The 22,444-nt window shown below is 43.3% G+C and overlaps 1 protein-coding gene across 1 annotated transcript in view; it reads right to left on the bottom strand.

The window, feature by feature from the left end:
• The window catches only part of SCIN (scinderin), a 110,778-nt gene that overhangs the window by 10,262 nt on the left and 78,072 nt on the right, over positions 1–22,444 (bottom strand). The window contains exons 8-10 of the mRNA XM_073582125.1: positions 18,763–18,978; positions 17,777–17,898; positions 13,409–13,499 (exon numbers count right to left, since the gene is read on the bottom strand). Coding sequence (XP_073438226.1) covers positions 13,409–13,499; positions 17,777–17,898; positions 18,763–18,978 — 429 coding nt within the window. The remainder of the gene's footprint in view (positions 1–13,408; positions 13,500–17,776; positions 17,899–18,762; positions 18,979–22,444) is intronic.

Below are 22,444 nucleotides of genomic sequence, written 5' to 3'. Positions count from 1 at the left end.
GTCAGGGTTAGGGTTGGGGTCAGGGTTAGGGTCAGGGTTAGGGTTAAGTATGGTTTTGTTAAGGATTAGGGTTAGGGTCAGGATTAGGGTTAAGTATGGTTTTGTTAAGGGTTAGGGTCAGGGTTAGGGTTAGGGTCAGGGTTAGGGTTAAGTATGGTTTTGTTAAGGATTAGGGTCAGGGTTAGGGTCAGGATTAGGGTTAAGTATGGTTTTGTTAAGGGTTAGGGTCAGGGTCAGGGTTAGGGTCAGGGTTAGGGTTAAGTATGGTTTTGTTAAGGGTTAGGGTCAGGGTTAGGGTCAGGGTTAGGGTCAGGGTTAGGGTTAGTTAGGGTTTAGGGTTTGGGTTAGGGTTAAGTATGATTTGGTTAAGGGTTAGGGTCAGGGTTAGGGTTAGTAAAGTCATGGTTTGGGTAGTGTGAGGGGCCACCTAAAAATGTTGGAAAAAAGTGCAAACGCGGTAAAAACGCACTAAAAACGCATACAAATGCATAAAAACGCTGCGTTTTTTTCATGCATGCTCATAAAAATGCTTGAAAAAAACGCAGCAGTTGTATGCTTATGTATGCGTTTTTTCAATGCGTTTTTTTGCGGGAAAAACGCGCTGCAAAAAAAAGCAAGTGTGAAACTAGCCTAAGTGTCACTTCACATACTCTGCCCTGGGACTTCAGTCCTGCCTGTGGAGGGCTATAACATCATTGCTGCACCACACCATTTGTCCCAGAGGATCTGCAGCGTTGGCTTAACATCTTCATTGCCAAACACCACAGGTGGCGTCACAACTCATTCATTCTAATCATCATAAGCACACTGAACATTCCCCCTTTTACAATGGGCGCCCTGGGCCACGGGCCGGGTCCCAGCTGCCGTGACATCTCCCATTGAGGCTCATCGGGCCCGATACCGAGTACCCCGCTGCCCTGGGTGAGTGCGACCCATAACCGATTATACCAAGCAGGTGATAATGATCATCATGCATGAAGGTTGAAACACAGGCGTTAACAGAAATAACTGTATAGGAGGCTTAAAAGTGGGTGAGGAACAGCAAAACTCTGCTACAAAGGTGAGGGTGTGGAAGACAGTTTCACGTTGCAGGTCATCCACTATGGCAAGACTCAGCGCAGCAACAAAACGCAAGGTAGTTATACTGCATCAGCGAAGTCTCTTCCAGGGAAAGATTTCACAGTTTCTAGATGTAACATAACATAGTAACAGTTTTGAAGGCTGAAGGAAGACCTTATGTCCATCTAGTTCAGCCTATTTTTAGTGCAGCTGTTCTGCATTGTTGATCCTGGGGAAGGCAAAAAACCCACAGAGTAGAAGCCAATTTTCTCCATAGGGAAAAAAAATCCTTCCCTTAAGCTGGGTCAACCATCTACCTATAATATTCTGTTATTCTTAACCTTCTATACTGTTACTCACAAGAAAAGCATCCATTCCTTTCTTACATCCATTCAGTGAGTTGGCCATCACCACTTCCTCAGGAAGGGAATTCCAGGGCCTCACTGCTCTTACCGTGAAGAACCCTCTTCTATGCTGGTGCAGAAATTGTCTTTCCTCCAAATGAAGAGAATGCCCCCTTGTTCTTGTCACAGTCCTTGGTACAAACAGTTCATTGGAGAGATCTCTGTATTGCCCTCTGATATACTTGTACATATATATTAGGTCTCCCCTAAGTCTTCTCTTTTCTAGAGTAAATAGACCTAATTTTGATAACCTTTCTGGGTATTGTAGTGAACCAACTCCATTTATCATTTTGAACCCTTTCAAGTTCAGTAATGTCTTTCTTGAGCACTGGCGTCCAAAATTGCACACAATCCTCCAAGTGTGGTCTGACGAGTGATTTGTACAGAGGGAGAATTATGTTTTCATCTCGTGTCCCCAGACCTCTTCTAATGCATCCCATGACCCTATTTGCCTTGGTGGCAGCTGCTTGACACTGGGCACTCCAATTTAGCTTCTTATTGACTAAGATGCCTAAGTCTTTTTCCATGTCTGATTTCCCCAGCAGTTTCCCATTTAGGAAGTAATTGTAGCATCTGTTTCTCCTTCCCATGTGCAGAACCTTACACTTATCTGTGTTAAACCTCATTTGCCATTTTTCAGCCTAATTCTCCAATTTACTCAAATCTGTCTGTAGTTGCAAACTGTCCTCCTTTGTGTTAACTACCTTACATAGTTTTGTATCATCTGCAAATACTGATATTTTACTGTGTAAGCCATCCACTAGATCATTAATAAATATATTAAATAGTAGGGGGCCCAATACAGACCCCTGTGGTACCCCACTAGTAACCCTGGCCCAATCGGAGGATGCCCCATTAATAACCACTCTTTGTTTTCTATCACTAAGCCAGCTCCCTACCCATCTACACACATTTTCCCTTAGCCCAAGCTTTCTCATCTTACTTACCAATCTTTTATGTGGGACAGTGTCAAATGCTTTAGAGAAGTCGAGATAAATGACATCCAATGATTCTCCTGGGTCCATTTGAGAGCTTACATCCTCATAGAAGCTGATCAGGTTAGTTTGACAGGAGCGATCCTTCATAAATCCATGTTGATATGGAGTTAAACATTTATTAACATTGAGATATTCCATAATGGTATCCCTTAGAAACCCTTCAAAAATTTTACCCACAACAGATGACAAGCTTACCGGCCTATAGTTTCCAGGTTCCCTTTTACACCCCTTTTTGAATATTGGTACCACATTTGCTTGCCGCCAATCAAAAGGAACAGACCCTGTTTCTATACAGTCTTTAAATATAAGGATATACCAAAAAGATCAAGGAAGCATAATGCCATAAAATGTAATTTACTTTATTGAATGACGTATAACGAAGATAGACATAAAAAATAGACATAAAAAGAGATGGATATATCGGTGGATATCACTGGTACAAATGTGCTAAACATGTACAGATACACAAAAAATGATATACCTAATAATCCGATGTCGAAGATATCGTGACCAAGTGTATCAATAAGGGGTATAAGAAGTATATAACGTATGTGCATTCTTAGGCGACTGGTTTGAAAAATGCTGTAGTAATATTACTATCAAGAAAGAGGGCTATAGGCATCCATGGCAGTGATATGGCCACCACCCAATATATATGACCCAAATGGCCAAAAAGAGCTCTTAGCAGCTGATACATTAATAAGGCCAAGTTAAATGCACAACATTACTATAATACTTAGGACAAAAATTCATGTCCAAATAGAGAGGTAATGATATATGTATTCACCCCCTGTCACCGCTATGACACTGCATAGACACATATACTATTATAATATAACACTGCTATAATTTGGACAACCCAGTCCTAAAAAAGTGCTAATAGTGCAAAATGTAAGTCTGCTGTCACAGCTGTAACATAAAGTAAACGTGCAAAAAGAATAGGCCAGAATGTTCAATGATTGTAAATGCGCTATTTTAGGCAATTAAAAATGCCAGGTAGCATAAAGTGGTATATACCCACATAGTCATATCACAGACATGGTACAAGGAATGACACAGAGTGTGCATAGCATATAAGTCCCCATAGAAATGCTGATAAGCCCCCTTAATTTAAAGCACATATGACCTGAGATACCGCGGTCCCCGGACAAAGTATTATAGTAATGTTGTGCATTTAACTTGGCCTTATTAATGTATCAGCTGCTAAGAGCTCTTTTTGGCCATTTGGGTCATATATATTGGGTGGTGGCCATATCACTGCCATGGATGCCTATAGCCCTCTTTCTTGATAGTAATATTACTACAGCATTTTTCAAACCAGTCGCCTAAGAATGCACATACGTTATATACTTCTTATACCCCTTATTGATACACTTGGTCACGATATCTTCGACATCGGATTATTAGGTATATCATTTTTTGTGTATCTGTACATGTTTAGCACATTTGTACCAGTGATATCCACCGATATATCCATCTCTTTTTATGTCTATTTTTTATGTCTATCTTTGTTATACGTCATTCAACAAAGTAAATTACATTTTATGGCATTATGCTTCCTTGATCTTTTTGGTATATACAGTAGTTGGGGAGTGCCATGTATTTTCAGGCCCGAATTGTGGATATTTAAATATAAGGAATAGAGGCCTGTCTGTCACATTACTTAACTCCCTTAATACCCGAGGGTGAATGCCATCAGGGCCTGGTGATTTGTCAATTTTAATCTTACTAAGGCGGTTCTGCACTTCTTCCTGGGTTAGGCAGGTAATACTTAATGGGGAGTTTACATTATCACTCTGCATTTCCCCTGGCAAATCCTTTTCCTGTGTGAACACTGTTGAGAAAAAGTATTTAAAACATTTGCTTTTCCCACATCGCTCTCTATGATTTCACCCTCATTGTTCTTTAAAGGGCCGACACCATCAATTTAAATCATTTTACTGTTTATATAATTAAAGAATAGTTTGGGGTTTGTTTTACTTTCCTTAGCAATGAGTCTCTCAGTTTCCACTTTTGCTAAATGTATTTGTTTTTTACACATTTTATTTTTTTCTCTATAACTTTTTAATGCTTCTTCATTGCCTTGTTGTTTTAGCTTCCTAACTGCCTTGTTCTTGTTATTTATTGCCCTTTTTACATCCTTATTTAGCCACATTGGTGTTCTCCTGTTCCTAGCCCTTTTATTTCTGTACGGTATGGCTAGCTTGCAGTGAGTGTGTAAAACTGATTTAAATATTTCCCATTTATTTTCTGTGCTCCTATTTTTGAGGACATTGTCCCAATCAATTCGGCAAAGGTCCTCTCTAAGCTGATCAAACTTTGCTTTCCTGAAATTCAACGTTTTCGTAACCCCCTTCCAGGGCACCTTACTGAAGGACAAGTGGAATTGTGTTATATTGTGGTCACTGTTCCCTCGGTGCCATCGACTCGCACTTCTGTTATTCTATCTGGCCTGTTGCTTAACATTAAGTCCAGAAGGGCCGTCCCTCTAGTTGGGCCCGGCACAAGTGGTGACAGATAATTATCCTTGGTCACTGACAGACATTGGTTTCTGAGATACGCAGGTTTCAGTTTCCCAGTCTGTGTCGGGGTAGGTGAAGTCCCCCATAATAATCACCTCATTGGGATTTGCTGCTTTGTCTATTTGTTTCAATAATACATTCTCAGTGGCTTCTGTTATATTTGGTGGCTTATAACAAACCCCTATGAGGATTGTATTACTTTTCCCTCCTTGTATCTCCACCCATAGAGACTCCACCTCTTCATTTCCCTCTTGTATATCTTCTCTTAGTGTGGGCTTTAAAGTGGACTTTATATATAGACAGACCCCACCCCCTTTCCTTTTTATACGATCCCTCCTAAACAAATCATATCCTTGCAAGTTAGCCACCCAGTCATAGCAGTCGTCTAACCATGTCTCAGTTATTCCTACTAGGTCGTATTTTTCCTCATACATTACCAACTCCAGATCTTCAATCTCATTGGTCAGGCTTCTTGCGTTGGTCAGCATGCAGGAAAGAAGTTTTGCTTCCTTTTTCTTAGCTTCCATCTGAGTACCCTGTCTTGGGTCCTCTTTACCACATCTAGTATCCTTGATTAGTTTGTCCTTCTGCTGCATGTTCTTGTCTGCTGTTTTTCCTCCCATCCCCACTTCTAGTTTAAAGCCCTCCTGATGAGTGTGGCAAGTCTTCTGGTGAATGTGTACAGTTCAAGCTAATTTGAAGAAGCAGCAAGAAAAGGAGCAAATTTATGGGCAGTAGATGCATTGGTTGGCCAAGGAACTTAGTGCAGCGGATGAAAGACACATCATGATTACTTCCCTTCAAATGGAAGATGTCCAGCAGTGCCATCAGCTCAGAACTGGCAGCAACCAATGGGACCCAACTACACCAATTTACTGTTCAGGGAAGTCTGGCCAGAAGTGGTCTACATGGAAGAATTGCTGCTATGAACCAAGACCTTCCACATGGAAACAAGAGCAAGTGACTCATCTATGCATGAAAACATAGGAATTGGGAGCAGAAAATGTCAGCAGGTCTCTGGGCTGAGGAATAAAATGTGAAATATTTGGCTGTAACAGAAGCAGTTTGTTCTCCGGAGGTTGGAGAGCGACACGATAATGAGGGTCTGCAGGAACAGTGACACAGTGGGGGTCCGGCAAGATTTTGGCTACATTTCAGGAAATGGTGTTGGGGACTTGGTCGGTCAGGAGTAATGGTGTCTTCAAAACTGAGAAATCCAGGCAGACACTTATCCATCATGTAATACCATCAGGGAGGTATCAAATTTGTTCTGCAGCCGAACAACGACCCAAAACCTACAGCCAATGTCATTAACGTGAATCTATCAGCAGGATTTCACACCCTAAACTATTTATATGAATATGTAGCTCTTTCATAGATAAGTCCAGCAATATCTTTACAAGGCCAGTCCGCTCCTCCATTACTGAGAAATCAGCATTTTAATTGATATGCAAATAAGGCTGAAGAGCTCTGGTAGATCTGAAGCCTTTTGTCACTCCAGATCTATTTCCCGCCAAGCTCCATCTCCTCTTGCTTGACTGACGGCCTCTGTGCTACTATGACTTCAGGCAAAGAAGCCATCAGTTAAGCAGGCGAGGAATAGAGCTGGAGTGACAGAGGATTCAGATGTACAATAACTCTCTGCAAGTGACAACTCCTTAGAAGAACTGATGAAGGCAAAGGACGGTCACCAAATAGTGAATTTAAATTTCACTTTGTGTGAATCGATTTTCATTAATTTTAATGAGGGTTTGTAAAAGGGGAGAAATCAGCAGCAAAATTTGACGTCCTCCAGATTCTAAACCTGCAAATCAGGTCGGCTTCGGGTTCTTGTTTTTTCTACAGGAAGTTGATCTTATCCAATTTGCTGCCACTGTGTTATACTGTGGGTATGTTTCCTATAAATTCCAGGCACCTACACCATGTGTATAAAAGCCCTAAAAAAAGTTGTTTTCTCTTATGTCTCTACAATAGAGCATGTGGGTATATTACAGTATGGATATAGGTAAAAAAAACCGGAGCTAGCAGAACCTAAGCAGAATAAGTGGGACATCTACTGGTGAATCTTTGTACTGCATGCATAAAATCTGTTTCACCCAAGCCCCAAGTTTATCATTTTAAAGAGGGGTGAATGACTGATGTGCTGTTCATCAACTCTTACAAAGAAGAAAAAAAAAAGTTGTAAAATAGTCCAGAATAATAAAAAAAATGGCTACCTTATGGTATAGTCACTAACTGCTCTTCCTCATGATGAGAACTAAAGCCACACCTGCCCATAGCAGCAAATGAGCAGCTGAGTTTGTGGCAACAGTGAAGTTTTACCGGTAAGATCCTGCACTTACTGGTCCCTGCAGGTGGATAAAGATTTCGACCACATTCGGTAGGTTAAGGCCTCTTTCACACATCAGTTTTTTGCCATCAGTCACAATCCATCGTTTTTTGAAAAAAAAAACGGATCCAGCGATGGATTGTGACAGATGGCCGCACGTTTCATCCGTCATCCGACGGATCCGTCGGAAAATCTTTGTCCGTCGGGAGGAGACGACGTACAAAGGAACGTTTTTTGTGAACGTCAAAAATTCGGACAGCGACGGATCCAGCGCCGTCCGTCGTTGGCTGTAATGGAAGCCTATGGGCGCAGGATCCGTCGCTGTCCGTCAAAAGTCGGATTCCGGAGACGGATTCCGTTTTTTGCAACTGAGCATGCCCGGAATAGTTTTTTCCTTTAATTTAACCCATGCAGCTGCATTTTCCATTCTGGCACATAGAAAATTTCTCTCTCTCTGGGACAGCGATGATGATGTCTGTAAAGCGCTGCAGAATATGATGGCGCTATATAAGTGAGTAAAATAAATAAATCCCAAAGATAGAGCCTCCACTGTCCATGAGTTCATCATTGCAATGAATGGTATGATAATGTGGAGCAGTGCTGTTATTTGGACTAACAGGTTTATCTAAGGCTGGGTTCATATTGCGTTTGTGGGCAGCGTTTAACGCATCCGTTACATAGCGGCATTAACGCACTAATAGACTGCAATAGACGAGCGCATCGCCAACGCATGTCATAATTGGCATTACATTTCTGATCCTGTACTGATCCTGAATAACATCCTGTATTATACTCCAAAGCTGCACTCACTATTCTGCTGGTGCAGTCACTGTGTACATACATTACATTACTGATCCTGAGTTACCTCCTGTATTATACTCCAGAGCTGCACTCACTATTCTGCTGGTGCAGTCACTGTGTACATACATTACATTACTGATCCTGAGTTACCTCCTGTATTATACTCCAGAGCTGTACTCACTATTCTGCTGGTACAGTCACTGTGTGCATACATTACTGATCCTGAGTTACCTCCTGTATTATACTCCAGAGCTGCACTCACTATTCTGCTGGTGCAGTCACTGTGTACATACATTACATTACTGATCCTGAGTTACCTCCTGTATTATACTCCAGAGCTGTACTCACTATTCTGCTGGTACAGTCACTGTGTGCATACTTTACTGATCCTGAGTTACCTCCTGTATTATACTCCAGAGCTGCACTCACTATTCTGCTGGTGCAGTCACTGTGTACATACATTACATTACTGATCCTGAGTTACATCCTGTATTATACTCCAGAGCTGCGCTCACTATTCTGTTGGTGCAGTCACTGTCTACATACATTACATTACTGATCCTGAGTTACATCCTGTATTATACTCCAGAGCTGCACTCACTATTTTGCTGGTGGAGTCACTGTGTACATACATTACATTACTAATCCTGAGTTACATTCTGTATTATACTCCAGAGCTGCACTCACTATTCTGCTGGTGCAGTCACTGTGTACATACATTACATTACTAATCCTGAGTTACATCCTGTATTATACTCCAGAGCTGCACTCACTATTCTGCTGGTGCAGTCACTGTGTACATACATTACATTACTAATCCTGAGTTACATCCTGTATTATACTCCAGAGCTGCACTCACTCTTCTGCTGGTGCAGTCACTGTGTACATACATTACATTACTGATCCTGATTTACATCCTGTATTATACTCCAGAGCTGCACTCACTATTCTGCTGGTGCAGTCACTGTGTACATACATTACTGATCCTGAGTTACATCCTGTATTATACCCCAGAGCTGCACTCACTATTCTGCTGGTGAAGTCACTGTGTACATACATTACATTACTAATCCTGAGTTACATCCTGTATTTTACTCCAGAGCTGCACTCACTATTCTGCTGGTGCAGTCACTGTGTACATACATTACATTACTGATCCTGAGTTACATCCTGTATTATACCCTAGAGCTGCACTCACTATTTTGCTGGTGCAGTCACTGTGTACATACATTACATTATTGATCCTGAGTTTCATCCTGTATTATACTCCAGAGCTGCACGCACTATTCTGCTTGTGCAGTCACTGTGTACATACATTACATTACTGATCCTGAGTTACATCCTGTTTTATTCTCCAGAGCTGCACTCACTATTCTGCTGGTGCAGTCACTGTGTACATACATTACTGATCCTGAGTTACATCCTGTATTATACTCCAGAGCTGCACTCACTATTCTGCTGGTGCAGTCACTGTGTACATACATTACATTACTGATCCCGAGTTACCTCCTGTTTTAAACCCCAGAGCTGCACTCACTATTCTGCTGGTGCAGTCACTGTGTACATACATTACTGATCCTGAGTTACATCCTGTATTATACTCCAGAGCTGCACTCACTATTCTGCTGGTGCAGTCACTGTGTACATACATTACATTACTGATCCCGAGTTACCTCCTGTTTTATACCCCAGAGCTGCACTCACTATTCTGCTGGTGCAGTCACTGTGTACATACATTACATTACTGATCATGAGTTACATCCTGCATTATACTCCAGAGCTGCACTCAGTATTCTGCTGGTGCAGTCACTGTGTACATACATTACATTACTGATCCTGAGTTACATCCTGTATTATAACCCCAGAGCTGCACTCACTATTCTGCTGGTGCAGTCACTGTGTACATACATTACATTACTGATCCTGAGTTACATCCTGTATTATACTCCAGAGCTGCACTCACTATTCTGCTGGTGCAGTCACTGTGTACATACATTACATTACTGATCCTGAGTTACATCCTGTATTATAACCTCAGAGCTGCACTCACTATTCTGCTGGTGTAGTCACTGTGTACATACATTACATTACTGATCCCGAGTTACCTCCTGTTTTATACCCCAGAGCTGCACTCACTATTCTGCTGGTGCAGTCACTGTGTACATACATTACATTACTGATCATGAGTTACATCCTGCATTATACTCCAGAGCTGCACTCAGTATTCTGCTGGTGCAGTCACTGTGTACATACATTACATTACTGATCCTGAGTTACATCCTGTATTATAACCCCAGAGCTGCACTCACTATTCTGCTGGTGCAGTCACTGTGTACATACATTACATTACTGATCCTGAGTTACATCCTGTATTATAACCTCAGAGCTGCACTCACTATTCTGCTGGTGTAGTCACTGTGTACATACATTACATTACTGATCCTGAGTTACATCCTGTATTATACTCCAGAGCTGCACTCACTATTCTGCTGGTGCAGTCACTGTGTACTGTTTGGGTAAGAATACAAGGACAGAACAATGGAAAGGACACCATTGTAGGCATTTACTACAGGCCGCCTGTGCAAGCTGAAGATATGGATGAACTCTTTATGCATCAAATGGCCAAGTTCTCCAAAAAATATGACATAGTTGTCATGGGAGATTTCAACTATCCAGACATTTGTTGGGAATCTCTCTCAGGCAAAACTAACAGGTCAAGGAAATTCTTATCCTCTCTTGCTGACAACTTTATCTTCCAAAAGGTAAAGGAGAAAACAAGGGGAACTGCTACCTTGGATCTAATCCTTATAAACAGGGAGGAAATGGTTGAGGAGGTAAAAGTGGCTGGGACCCTAGGAGGTAGCGACCATGCTATTTTAGAATTTTGGATAACTAGAGGCGGAAGACCTGTGAAGACTCAGACGTCAAGGTTAGATTTCAGAAAGGCAGATTTTAAGGGATTCAGAAAGAGAATTGGAGGGATCCAATGGCTGGATATCCTTAAAGACAAAAATGTCCAGGAAGGATGGGAAATCTTGAAAAATGAAATTCTCAAAGCACAGTTGTTAACAATTCCGAAAAGAGGGAAGAATAGGAAGCATTTAAGGAAACCAGGATGGATGAACACAGAACTTAAGCACATGCTAAAAAGGAAGCAAAAAATGTTTATAAAATGGAAAGAAGGAGGCATATCTAAAGAAGAATATAATGCTGTCTGCAGAACCTGCAAGGCACAAATCAGATTATCTAAAGCTGAAAATGAATTGAGGCTTGCAAGAGATGTCAAAAGCAATAATAAAGGATTTTGGGGATATGTCAAAAGTAAAAGAAAAGTCAAAGATGCTATAGGATTTTTACAGGATGAAAATGATGAAATGGTAAGACAGGATGTTGAGAAGGCTGAACTTTTAAATTCCTATTTTGCATCTGTTTTCTCTCAGAAAGGAAATGTAACATCAACTGTTATTCACTGTCCTATTAAGGGAATAGAAGAATCCAGGATATCTATAAACAGAAAGATAGTGAGGAAACACTTAGCTAACCTAAATGTATTCAAGTCTCCAGGTCCAGATGAATTACACCCCAGAGTACTGAAGGAGATAGCAGAAGACATTTTTGAACCCCTCTCTATAATCTTTGAAAATTCTTGGAGAACAGGAGAAGTGCCAGAAGACTGGAGAAGAGCAAATGTTGTTCCTATCTTCAAAAAGGGGAAGAAGGTGGACCCAGGCAACTATAGGCCGGTGAGTCTGACTTCTATACCAGGAAAGATCTTTGAACAAATTATTAAACAACATGTATGTCAATACCTGGATAAGAATGAAGTGATTAAACAGAGTCAGCATGGGTTTGTAACTAATAAGTCATGTCAGACTAATTTAATTTCCTTCTATGATGGTATTACTGATTGGGTGGATCAAGGAAATGCTGTAGATATAGTATATCTTGACTTCAGCAAAGCATTTGACAAAGTCTCTCATACAATCCTTATTGAAAAAATGACTAAGTATGGAATGGACAAGGCAACTGTTAGGTGGATTCATAACTGGCTTAGTGATCGGACCCAAAGAGTGGTCGTAAATGGCTGCACATCCAGTTGGAAGAATGTCTCAAGTGGGGTACCACAGGGCTCTGTCCTGGGCCCTGTATTGTTCAACATCTTTATCAACGATTTAGATGAAGGAATTGAGGGTAAACTGATTAAATTTGCTGATGACACAAAGCTAGGAGGGATAGCTAATACTAGAGAAGAGAGAGAGAGGATTCAAAAAGATTTAAATAAACTGGAGCAGTGGGCAGCAACTAACAGAATGGTTTTTAACAGGGAGAAATGCAAAGTACTACATCTGGGCAATAAAAATGAAAAAAGCATATATAGAATGGGAGGAATAGGGCTAAGTGACAGCACATGTGAAAAAGACTTGGGTATACTAATAGATCACAGACTGAATATGAGTCAACAGTGTGATGCAGCAGCAAAAAAGGCAAATGCAATTCTAGGATGTATTAACAGAAGCATACAGTCTAGATCACGTGAAGTAATTATTTCCCTCTACTCCTCTTTGGTCAGACCTCATCTGGAATATTGTGTCCAATTTTGGGCACCACATTTTAAAAAAGACATCAACAAACTGGAGCAAGTTCAGAAAAGAGCGACCAGAATGGTGACCGGTCTGCAAACCCTGTCTTATGAGGAAAGGTTGCAGGATTTGGGAATGTTTAGTTTGCAAAAGAGAAGACTGAGAGGAGACTTAATAGCTGTCTACAAATATCTAAAGGGCTGTCACATTGTAGAAGGATCAACTTTATTCTCATTTGCACAAGGAAAGACTAGAAGCAATGGGATGAAGCTGAATGGGAGGAGACACAGATTAGATATTAGAAAAAACTTTTTGACAGTTAGAGTGATCAATGAGTGGAACAGGCTGCCACGAGAAGTGGTGAGTTCTCCTTCAATGGAAGTCTTCAAACAGAGGCTGGACAGACATCTAACTGGGATGATTTAGCGAATCCTGCTTTGAGCAGGGGGTTGGACCAGATGGCCCAGGAGGTCCCTTCCAACTCTACGATTCTATGATTCTATGATTCTATGATTCTATACATACATTACATTACTGATCCTGAGTTACATCCTGTATTATACTGCAGAGCTGCACTCATTGTATACAGTTCCATGCCAGGCATAACATTTAGTTCTGCACACATTTCGCCTGGTTTCTGGGCTTCTCTGTCTTATACATCTGTCTAATAGCAGTAAGTTGTGTAATTGTACATGATGGTAACATTGACAGAGACCTGGACTGCTTGTCCCCCCAGAGAGCGATCCAGCTGCACGGTCAGAAAGGCTGAGGTGGTCAGCTCGTCCCTCGTGGCCTTCGCTCCTTGCCTGGAGAGGAGTAAAGACAGAGAATCAGAATGGCGTCATGTTATAGAGCAGCAGGACAAAAACAACTGAATAAGCAAAGTGGCGTCAATCGCCAGGGAACAAGTTATTATCTTACTCCAACCCTTCAATCTAAAGCACAAAACCTCCATTGTATCCTGTACTCCCTAAGTTATACCAGATAACGAGGTGCCGAATCTCAATTTTACCTTAGACCACCAGGGGACAAAATATTAGCGCCTTTATATACCTTTTTTTCACAGGTACTAACTTTCTTATTTACATCAGACCGTCAGAGAAAAAAATATAAGAATCCTCTCATATTACCTAGAACATCAGATATCAAACTCTTATTTCTCTAGACCATTTGCAGATGAGATATTAACTCCTTCGTGTAGTAACTGGCACTAAATTTCTATTTTACTCAAGACTACCTGAACAAAATTTTAAGTCACTTCCACCCACTAGACCACCAGGGAACACAATATTATTAATTATATGTCATCCAGGTACCAATCCTCTTTTTCACTGTAGACTACAAGTGTATAAAATACTAATTCCCTTCTATACCGCAAACCGCTAGATATTAACCCTCTTATTTACTCTAGACCACCAGGGAACAGGGAATGCCATATTAACCATTGTGTAGCCTACACCTCCAGGTACACAGCCTCTATTTTACTCTAGAGCACCAGGAAACATGGTATTTTCTCACTCCCATACACTAAACTACCAGGGAATATTTCATCCCTTATATATCCAAGACCAACACCTCCTGTTTTAATCTAGGCCACCAGGGAATATAGTATTTTTCACTCATATCGTCTAAACAAGCAGGGATCAAATTATTTAATTCTTTAGATTCCAAAGATTATTAAATATCAATCCAGTATTTCACTCTAGACCATGGGTCCTCAAACTACGGCCTTTTATCCGGCCCCGGGCCAGGCCGACATTAAACTGCACTGATTACAGGGTTGACGGGCCCTGTTATCGCGGGCGGGACGAGGCGCCGAGGAAAGGCGTTGAGCAGCCCTCAGTATGCAGCAGAGACCACACAGCCGACGTGATTATCATCACGTCACGCCGCCTGTGCTGGAAGAAGATGGAGATGAGCGGGCGCCTCTTCAGAGCAGCAGGGGACATTGGTGAGTACTGTTTTTTTCTTTTTAACTCCGGGTCCTATTGGGGACCTGTGCTGCATAATGGGGACCTGTGCTAAGTATTGGGGACATTTATCTGCCTTTTGGGGACCTGTGCTACCTGTTGGGGACCTGTGCTGCCTATTGGGGACCTGTACCTGCCTATTGAGGACCTGTGCTGCCTATTGGGGACCGAGTGCTACCTATTGGGGAACTGTGCTGCCTATTGGGGACCTGTGCTACCTGTTGGGGACCTGTGCTGCCTATTGGGGACCTGTACCTGCCTATTGAGGACCTGTGCTGCCTATTGGGGACCGAGTGCTACCTATTGGGGAACTGTGCTGCCTATTGGGGACCTGTGCTACCTGTTGGGGACCTGTGCTGCCTATTGGGGACCTGTACCTGCCTATTGAGGACCTGTGCTGCCTATTGGGGACCGAGTGCTGCCTATTGGGGAACTGTGCTGCCTATTGGGGACCGTGTGCTACCTATTGGGGACATTTACCTGCCTATTAGGGACCTGTGCTGCCTATTAGGGACCTGTGCTACCTACTGGGGACATTTACCTGCCTTATTGGTGACCTGTGCTACCTTTTGGGGACCTGTGCTACCTATTGGGGACCTGTGCTGCCTATTGGGGACCTGTACCTACCTATTGAGGACCTGTGCTGCCTATTGGGGACCGAGTGCTGCCTATTGGGGAACTGTGCTGCCTATTGGGGACCGTGTGCTACCTATTGGGGCCCTGTGCTGCCTATTGGGGACTGTGCTGCCTATTGGGGACTGTGCTGCCTATTGGGGACCGATCAGGCCGCATTGATGGGCACTGCTCAGGCCGCATTGATGGGCACTGATCAGGCTGCATTGATGGGCACTGATCAGGCTGCATTGATGGGCACTGATCAGGCCGCCTTGATGGGCACTGCTTAGGCCGCATTGATGGGCACTGATCAGGCTGCATTGATGGGCACTGATCAGACTGCATTGATGGGCACTGATCAGGCCGCATTGATGGGCAGTGATCAGGCCGCATTGATGGGCACTGATCAGACTGCATTGATGGGCACTGATCAGACTGCATTGATGGGCACTGATCAGGCTGCATTGATGGGCACTGATCAGGCCGCCTTGATGGGCACTGATCAGGCTACATTGATGGGCACTGATCAGGCCGCCTTGATGGGCACTGATCAGGCCGCCTTGATGGGCACTGCTTAGGCCGCATTGATGGGCACTGATCAGACATTGATGGGCACTGATCAGACTGCATTGATGGGCACTGATCAGGCTGCATTGATGGGCACTGATGAGGCTGCATTGATGGGCACTGATCAGGCTGCATTGATGGGCACTGATGAGGCTGCATTGATGGGCACTGATCAGGCTGCATGGATGGGCACTGATGAGGCTGCATTGATGGGCACTGATCAGGCTGCATTGATGGGCACTGATCAGGCTGCATTGATGGGCACTGATCAGACATTGATGGGCACTGATGAGGCTGCATTGATGGGCACTGATCAGGCTGCATTGATGGGCACTGATCAGGCTGCATTGATGGGCACTGATCAGACATTGATGGGCACTGATCAGACTGCATTGATGGGCACTGATCAGGCTGCATTGATGGGCACTGATGAGGCTGCATTGATGGGCACTGATCAGGCCGCCTTGATGGGCACTGATCAGGCCGCCTTGATGGGCACTGCTTAGGCCGCATTGATGGGCACTGATCAGACTGCATTGATGGGCACTGATCAGGCTGCATTGATGGGCACTGATGAGGCTGCATTGATGGGCACTGATCAGGCCGCCTTGATGGGCACTGCTTAGGCCGCATTGATGGGCACTGATCAGACTGCATTGATGGGCACTGATCAGGCTGCATTGATGGGCACTGCTTAGGCCGCATTGATGGGCACTGATCAGGCTGCATTGATGGGCACTGCTTAGGCCGCATTGATGGGCACTGATCAGACTGCATTGATGGGCACTGATCAGACTGCATTGATGGGCACTGATCAGGCTGCATTGATGGGCACTGATCAGGCTGCATTGATGGGCACTGATGAGGCTGCATTGATGGGCACTGATCAGGCTGCATTGATGGGCACTGCTTAGGCCGCATTGATGGGCACTGATCAGACATTGATGGGCACTGATCAGACTGCATTGATGGGCACTGATCAGGCTGCATTGATGGGCACTGATCAGGCTGCATTGATGGGCACTGATCAGGCTGCATTGATGGGCACTGATCAGGCTGCATTGATGGGCAGTGCAGTCTGTATGTCTCTGTGTGGGAAATTTTATTGCTGGTATATTGTTTTTGTAGCGCTGTATATATGTTGGTATTTTACTATTAGCAATTACAATGATATCAAGAAAGAGAAAAAATTGACTCGAAGTGTAGAATATTCGAAGAGCCCAAAAAATCGGTAAGTTTGATGATTTAACTACTTCTTCATTTTTAATATTGTATTTGTTCCTATTTTGTTTTATTATTTCTAAATAAGATATGTGCAGTGTGCATATGAATTTGGTCCTAATTTTTTTTAAACTATATTCCGGCCCTCCAATGGTCCGAGGGACCGTGATCTGGCCCCCTGTTTAAAAAGTTTGAGGACCCCTGCTCTAGACCACCAGGGAACACAATATTCACTCCCTTATGTACTCTAGATTGTCTCTATTGTACTTTAGATTTCCAGAAAATTACATATATACACTCTTTATATATCCTTTAAAATAGACCATCAAGTTTTGTGCGGCATTTTCTGCCCTAGACCACAAGGAAATACAATATTAGTGCCCTAGACCATCAGGACTATGGATATTGAAGGGCTTATCACGCGTTGGTCAATGCATCTTAAATCCATAAGGTGACGATTCTCAGCACCCCCTCTTTAAAAAGACTGCACCACTCCAGCTAGTTCAGCCTTCATATCGTCTTGCGGACTGGTCCGTACTCGCCGGTGACATACTTTTTGTAGTATTGCAGCATCTCACTGCTAAGAAAAGTACCACACAGGTCAGAGGTCAGCCCCCCTCTGATCTTAAAGCATCACTTTATAAGTTGAGAACATCCCTTTAATGCTGGTTAATCCGCCGTACATTACCCTAAGAGACACCTCAGCTCACCAGGTGTATATGATCTGTCCTTTGGGGTAAGTGTAGAGAATAATGTAACAGTCTCCTCCAAAAAACTGTCCATAGGTCCCCGGGTCTACAGGGATTCGTCCGCTGCTCTCAACTCGCCAAATCTAAAGGAAGCAGAGAAAAAAAAAGAGAATCTGAGGTCACTAATAACAGGAAGCTACTGCAGAATTCAAAATGCAGCTCTGGATGTGACTGGAGCATAAGAGAGTAAGAGAACTAGAACTCTAGTGACCCCTATTGGAAGTATCAAGCCTAAAAGTCATTATTGAGCCTTTAACGAGTCTTGTCACATGACTCAGGATAAAAGGCAAAACAGAATCTCAATTTGCAGACATGAGTTTCTGGGTGTTGCCCCTCATCAGTGCAAATATGAGATCTGATTTGGGTAGGTGAGAGGCTTAAGAATGGGATCTAAGGAGTAATGTTTCTCTCCTTGTGGAAAGTGACAAATGAGGCCTGACATGTCAGGGTGAGGATACTTAAATGCCATGCATGTTCCTCTGGGAAATTAAATATGCAAATTGTCTCTTCAGAGAGGAAGAGGGCTAGAACTCTAGTGCCCCCTATTGGAAGTAGCGATCCTAAAAGTCAATATTGACCCTTTAACAAGTCTTGTCACATAACTTAGAATAAAAGCCGAACCAGAACCTCAATTTGCAGACACAGTGTTTCAGGGTATTGCCCCTCATCAGTGCAAATATGAGATCTGATTTGGCTAGGTTACAGGCTTAAGACTGGGATCTATGGAGTAACATTTCTCCTTGTGGAGAGTGACAAACCAGGCCTGGCATGTCAGAGTGAGGAGACTTAAATGGCATGCATGTTCCTCTGGGAAATTAAATATGCAAATTGTCTCTTCATAGAATAAGAGGACTAGAGGTCCATACTCCACAATAGGTAGAGCTAGAGTTCAAGTTCTTTCTCTATGAAGAGGAAATTTGCATATGGATCATAAGAGACAGTCTAACCTCGACTTTTCCAGATCCGTCATCCACCATATTGTGCTGGGCGGCCATTTCTGGGGATTCATGAAGTTTGGAGGCGTCAAAATCGACCTGCTGAATTTGAGCTATTCGTTCTGTGACGTAAACCTTCCCGAAGCCGTCACTCTGGTCCCGATCCTTCCAATCTCGGAAGAACTGTTTAAAAATGGGAGTCTCCCCTCCTTCCGGAATCACTTGGATCTAGAAGAAATGACAACGAGATGCTTCAGGCAATTGGTTGCGATCTACTGAGAAAGGTGCGTAATATCAGAAAACTGCTGAGAATTTGGAAGCTGAGATCGGGTGTGCTGTATGTTGGGGTACTAGAGAGAGAGGCTTCACCTCTACTTTCCTTTTTGACTCCCAACAGTTACATTTTTTTGGTTGTAAAATCCAAAAAGGACACAATTTATGCACATACACCCAGGGGCATCTCTGCCAGCATCTCCAGCCGGAGCGAAGAGGGGGATAAAGTCTTCCCCAAAATAGCTGTCAGTTACAATGTCCTCTCCATATGAATGGGAGGCGGCCAGCTCGGACCCCCCTGAAGGGGCCAAAATAGAGTGAAACCTGATCAGTCCATATAATACACGCCATACAGTGCTACTGGCCATACCAGGTGGTCTGCCAGGGATTACAGACTGGGAAAGGTCCATTTCGTGACATTGTTTCTAATGGGACAACCCCTAATTGGTTAATGTTCATTGTTCCTTTAAATCAGGTTCTTGCTATGGAGAGAACTCTGAGCGTCAGATGTGTGAGCCGGTCCGGACTTGTAATCTGCTGGGATTAGTGCTGCACTGATCAGCCATGATGTCATATAATGCTGGAGGGGCAGGATTTAGGTGGAGTGATGATGATGATGACGATGATGATGATGATGGCTGCACATTCAATAAACTCAGAGGCTACAACTCCAGACCTGTTCCATACTTGGAGCAGCACCTTCATCAATTTAGTAAATTAGGAATAATCTGCACGAATAAATGGGATCCTTAGAGAAAAACCATAAGAAGCGTATAAATCCTGTATACCATACCGTAATCTCGCCAAATGTACTGAATAGTTCTGCTCCTCCTGTCAATGACATAGATGCAGACAGTACTGCCTCCCTGACTCTCCTTGTAAATCATGTAGGTACAGACAGTATTGCTTCCCTGACTCTCCTTGTAAATGATGTAGGTACAGACAGTACTGCCTCCCTGACTCTCCTTGTAAATCATGTAGGTACAGACAGTACTGCCTCCCTGACTCTCCTTGTAAATGATGTAGGTACAGACAGTATTGCTTCCCTGACTCTCCTTGTAAATGATATAGGTACAGACAGTATTGCTTCCCTGACTCTCCTTGTAAATGATGTAGGTACAGACAGTACTGCCTCCCTGACTCTCCTTGTAAATGATGTAGGTACAGACAGTACTGCCTCCCAGACTCTCCTTGTAAATGATGTAGATACAGACGGTACTGCCTCCCTGACTCTCCTTGTAAATGATGTAGGTACAGACAGTACTGCCTCCCTGACTCTCCTTGTAAATGATGTAGGTACAGACAGTACTGCCTCCCTGACTCTCCTTGTAAATGATGTAGGTACAGACAGTACTGCCTCCCTGACTCTCCTTGTAAATGATGTAGGTACAGACAGTACTGCCTACCTGACTCTCCTTGTAAATGATGTAGGTACAGACAGTACTGCCTCCCTGACTCTCCTTGTAAATGATGTAGGTACAGACAGTACTGCCTCCCTGACTCTCCTTGTAAATGATGTAGGTACAGACAGTACTGCCTACCTGACTCTCCTTGTAAATGATGTAGGTACAGACAGTACTGCCTCCCTGACTCTCCTTGTAAATGATGTAGGTACAGATAGTACTGCCTCCTTGACTCTCATTATAAATGATGTAGGTACAGACAGTACTGCCTCCCTGACTCTCCTTGTAAATGATGTAGGTACAGACAGTATTGCTTCCCTGAATCTCCTTGTAAATGATGTAGGTACACACAGTACTACCTCCCTGACTCTGCTTGTAAATGATGTAGGTACAGACAGTATTGCTTCCCTGACTCTCCTTGTAAATGATGTAGGTACAGACAGTACTGCCTCCCTGACTCTCCTTGTAAATGATGTAGGTACAGACAGTACTGCCTCCCTGACTCTCCTTGTAAATGATGTAGGTACAGACAGTACTGCCTCCCTGACTCTCCTTGTAAATGATGTAGGTACAGACAGTACTGCCTCCCTGTCTCTCCTTGTAAATGATGTAGGTACAGACAGTACTGCTTCCCTGAATCTCCTTGTAAATGTTGTAGGTACAGACAGTACTGCTTCCCTGAATCTCCTTGTAATTGATGTAGGTACAGACAGTACTACCTCCCTGACTCTCCTTGTAAATGATGTAGGTACAGACAGTACTGCCTCCCTGACTCTCCTTGTAAATGATGTAGGTACAGACAGTACTACCTCCCTGACTCTCCTTGTAAATGATGTAGGTACAGACAGTACTGCCTCCCTGACTCTCCTTGTAAATGATGTAGGTACAGACAGTACTGTCTCCCTGACTCTCCTTGTAAATGATGTTGGTACAGACAGTATTGCTTCCCTGACTCTCCTTGTAAATGATGTAGGTACAGACAGTACTGCCTCCCTGACTCTCCTTGTAAATGATGTAGGTACAGACAGTACTGCCTCCCTGACTCTCCTTGTAAATGATGTAGGTACAGACAGTACTGTCTCCCTGACTCTCCTTGTAAATGATGTAGGTACAGACAGTACTGCCTCCCTGACTCTACTTGTAAATGATGTAGGTACAGACAGTACTGCCTCCCTGACTCTCCTTGTAAATGATGTAGGTACAGACAGTACTGCCTCCCTGACTCTCCTTGTAAATGATGTAGGTACAGACAGTACTGCCTCCCTGACTCTCCTTGTAAATGATGTAGGTACAGACAGTACTGCCTCCCTGACTCTCCTTGGAAATGATGTTGGTACAGACAGTACTGCCTCCCTGACTCTCCTTGGAAATGATGTTGGTACAGACAGTACTACCTCCCTAACTCTCCTTTTAATTGATATAGATACAGACAGTACTGCCTCCCTGACTCTCCTTGTAAATGATATAGGTACAGAGAGTACTGCCTCCCAGACTCTACTTGTAAATGATGTAGGTACAGACAGTACTGCCTCCCTGTCTCTCCTTTTAAATGATGTAGATACAGACAGTACTGCCTCCCTAACTCTCCTTGTAAATGATGTAGATACAGACATTACTGCCTCCCTGTCTCTCCTTTTAAATGATGTAGATACAGACAGTACTGCCTCCCTAACTCTCCTTGTAAATGATGTAGGTACAGACAGTACTGCCTCCCTGACTCTCCTTGTAAATGATGTAGGTACAGACAGTACTGCCTCCCTGATTCTCCTTGTAATTGATGTAGGTACAGACAGTACTGCCTCCCTAACTCTCCTTGTAAATGATGTAGGTACAGACAGTACTGCCTCCCTGACTCTCCTTGTAAATGATGTAGGTACAGACAGTACTGCCTCCCTGACTCTCCTTGTAATTGATGTAGGTACAGACAGTACTGCCTCCCTAACTCTCCTTGTAAATGATGTAGGTACAGACAGTACTGCCTCCCTGACTCTCCTTGTAAATGATGTAGGTACAGACAG

The sequence above is a fragment of the Dendrobates tinctorius genome, unplaced genomic scaffold (genome assembly GCF_039654945.1).
Source record: "Dendrobates tinctorius isolate UK_male_01 unplaced genomic scaffold, ASM3965494v1 ptg000070l, whole genome shotgun sequence".
Lineage (NCBI taxonomy): Eukaryota > Metazoa > Chordata > Amphibia > Anura > Dendrobatidae > Dendrobates > Dendrobates tinctorius.
Note: the sequence above shows the minus strand (reverse complement) of the source record. Positions and strands in the feature narration are given on the sequence as shown.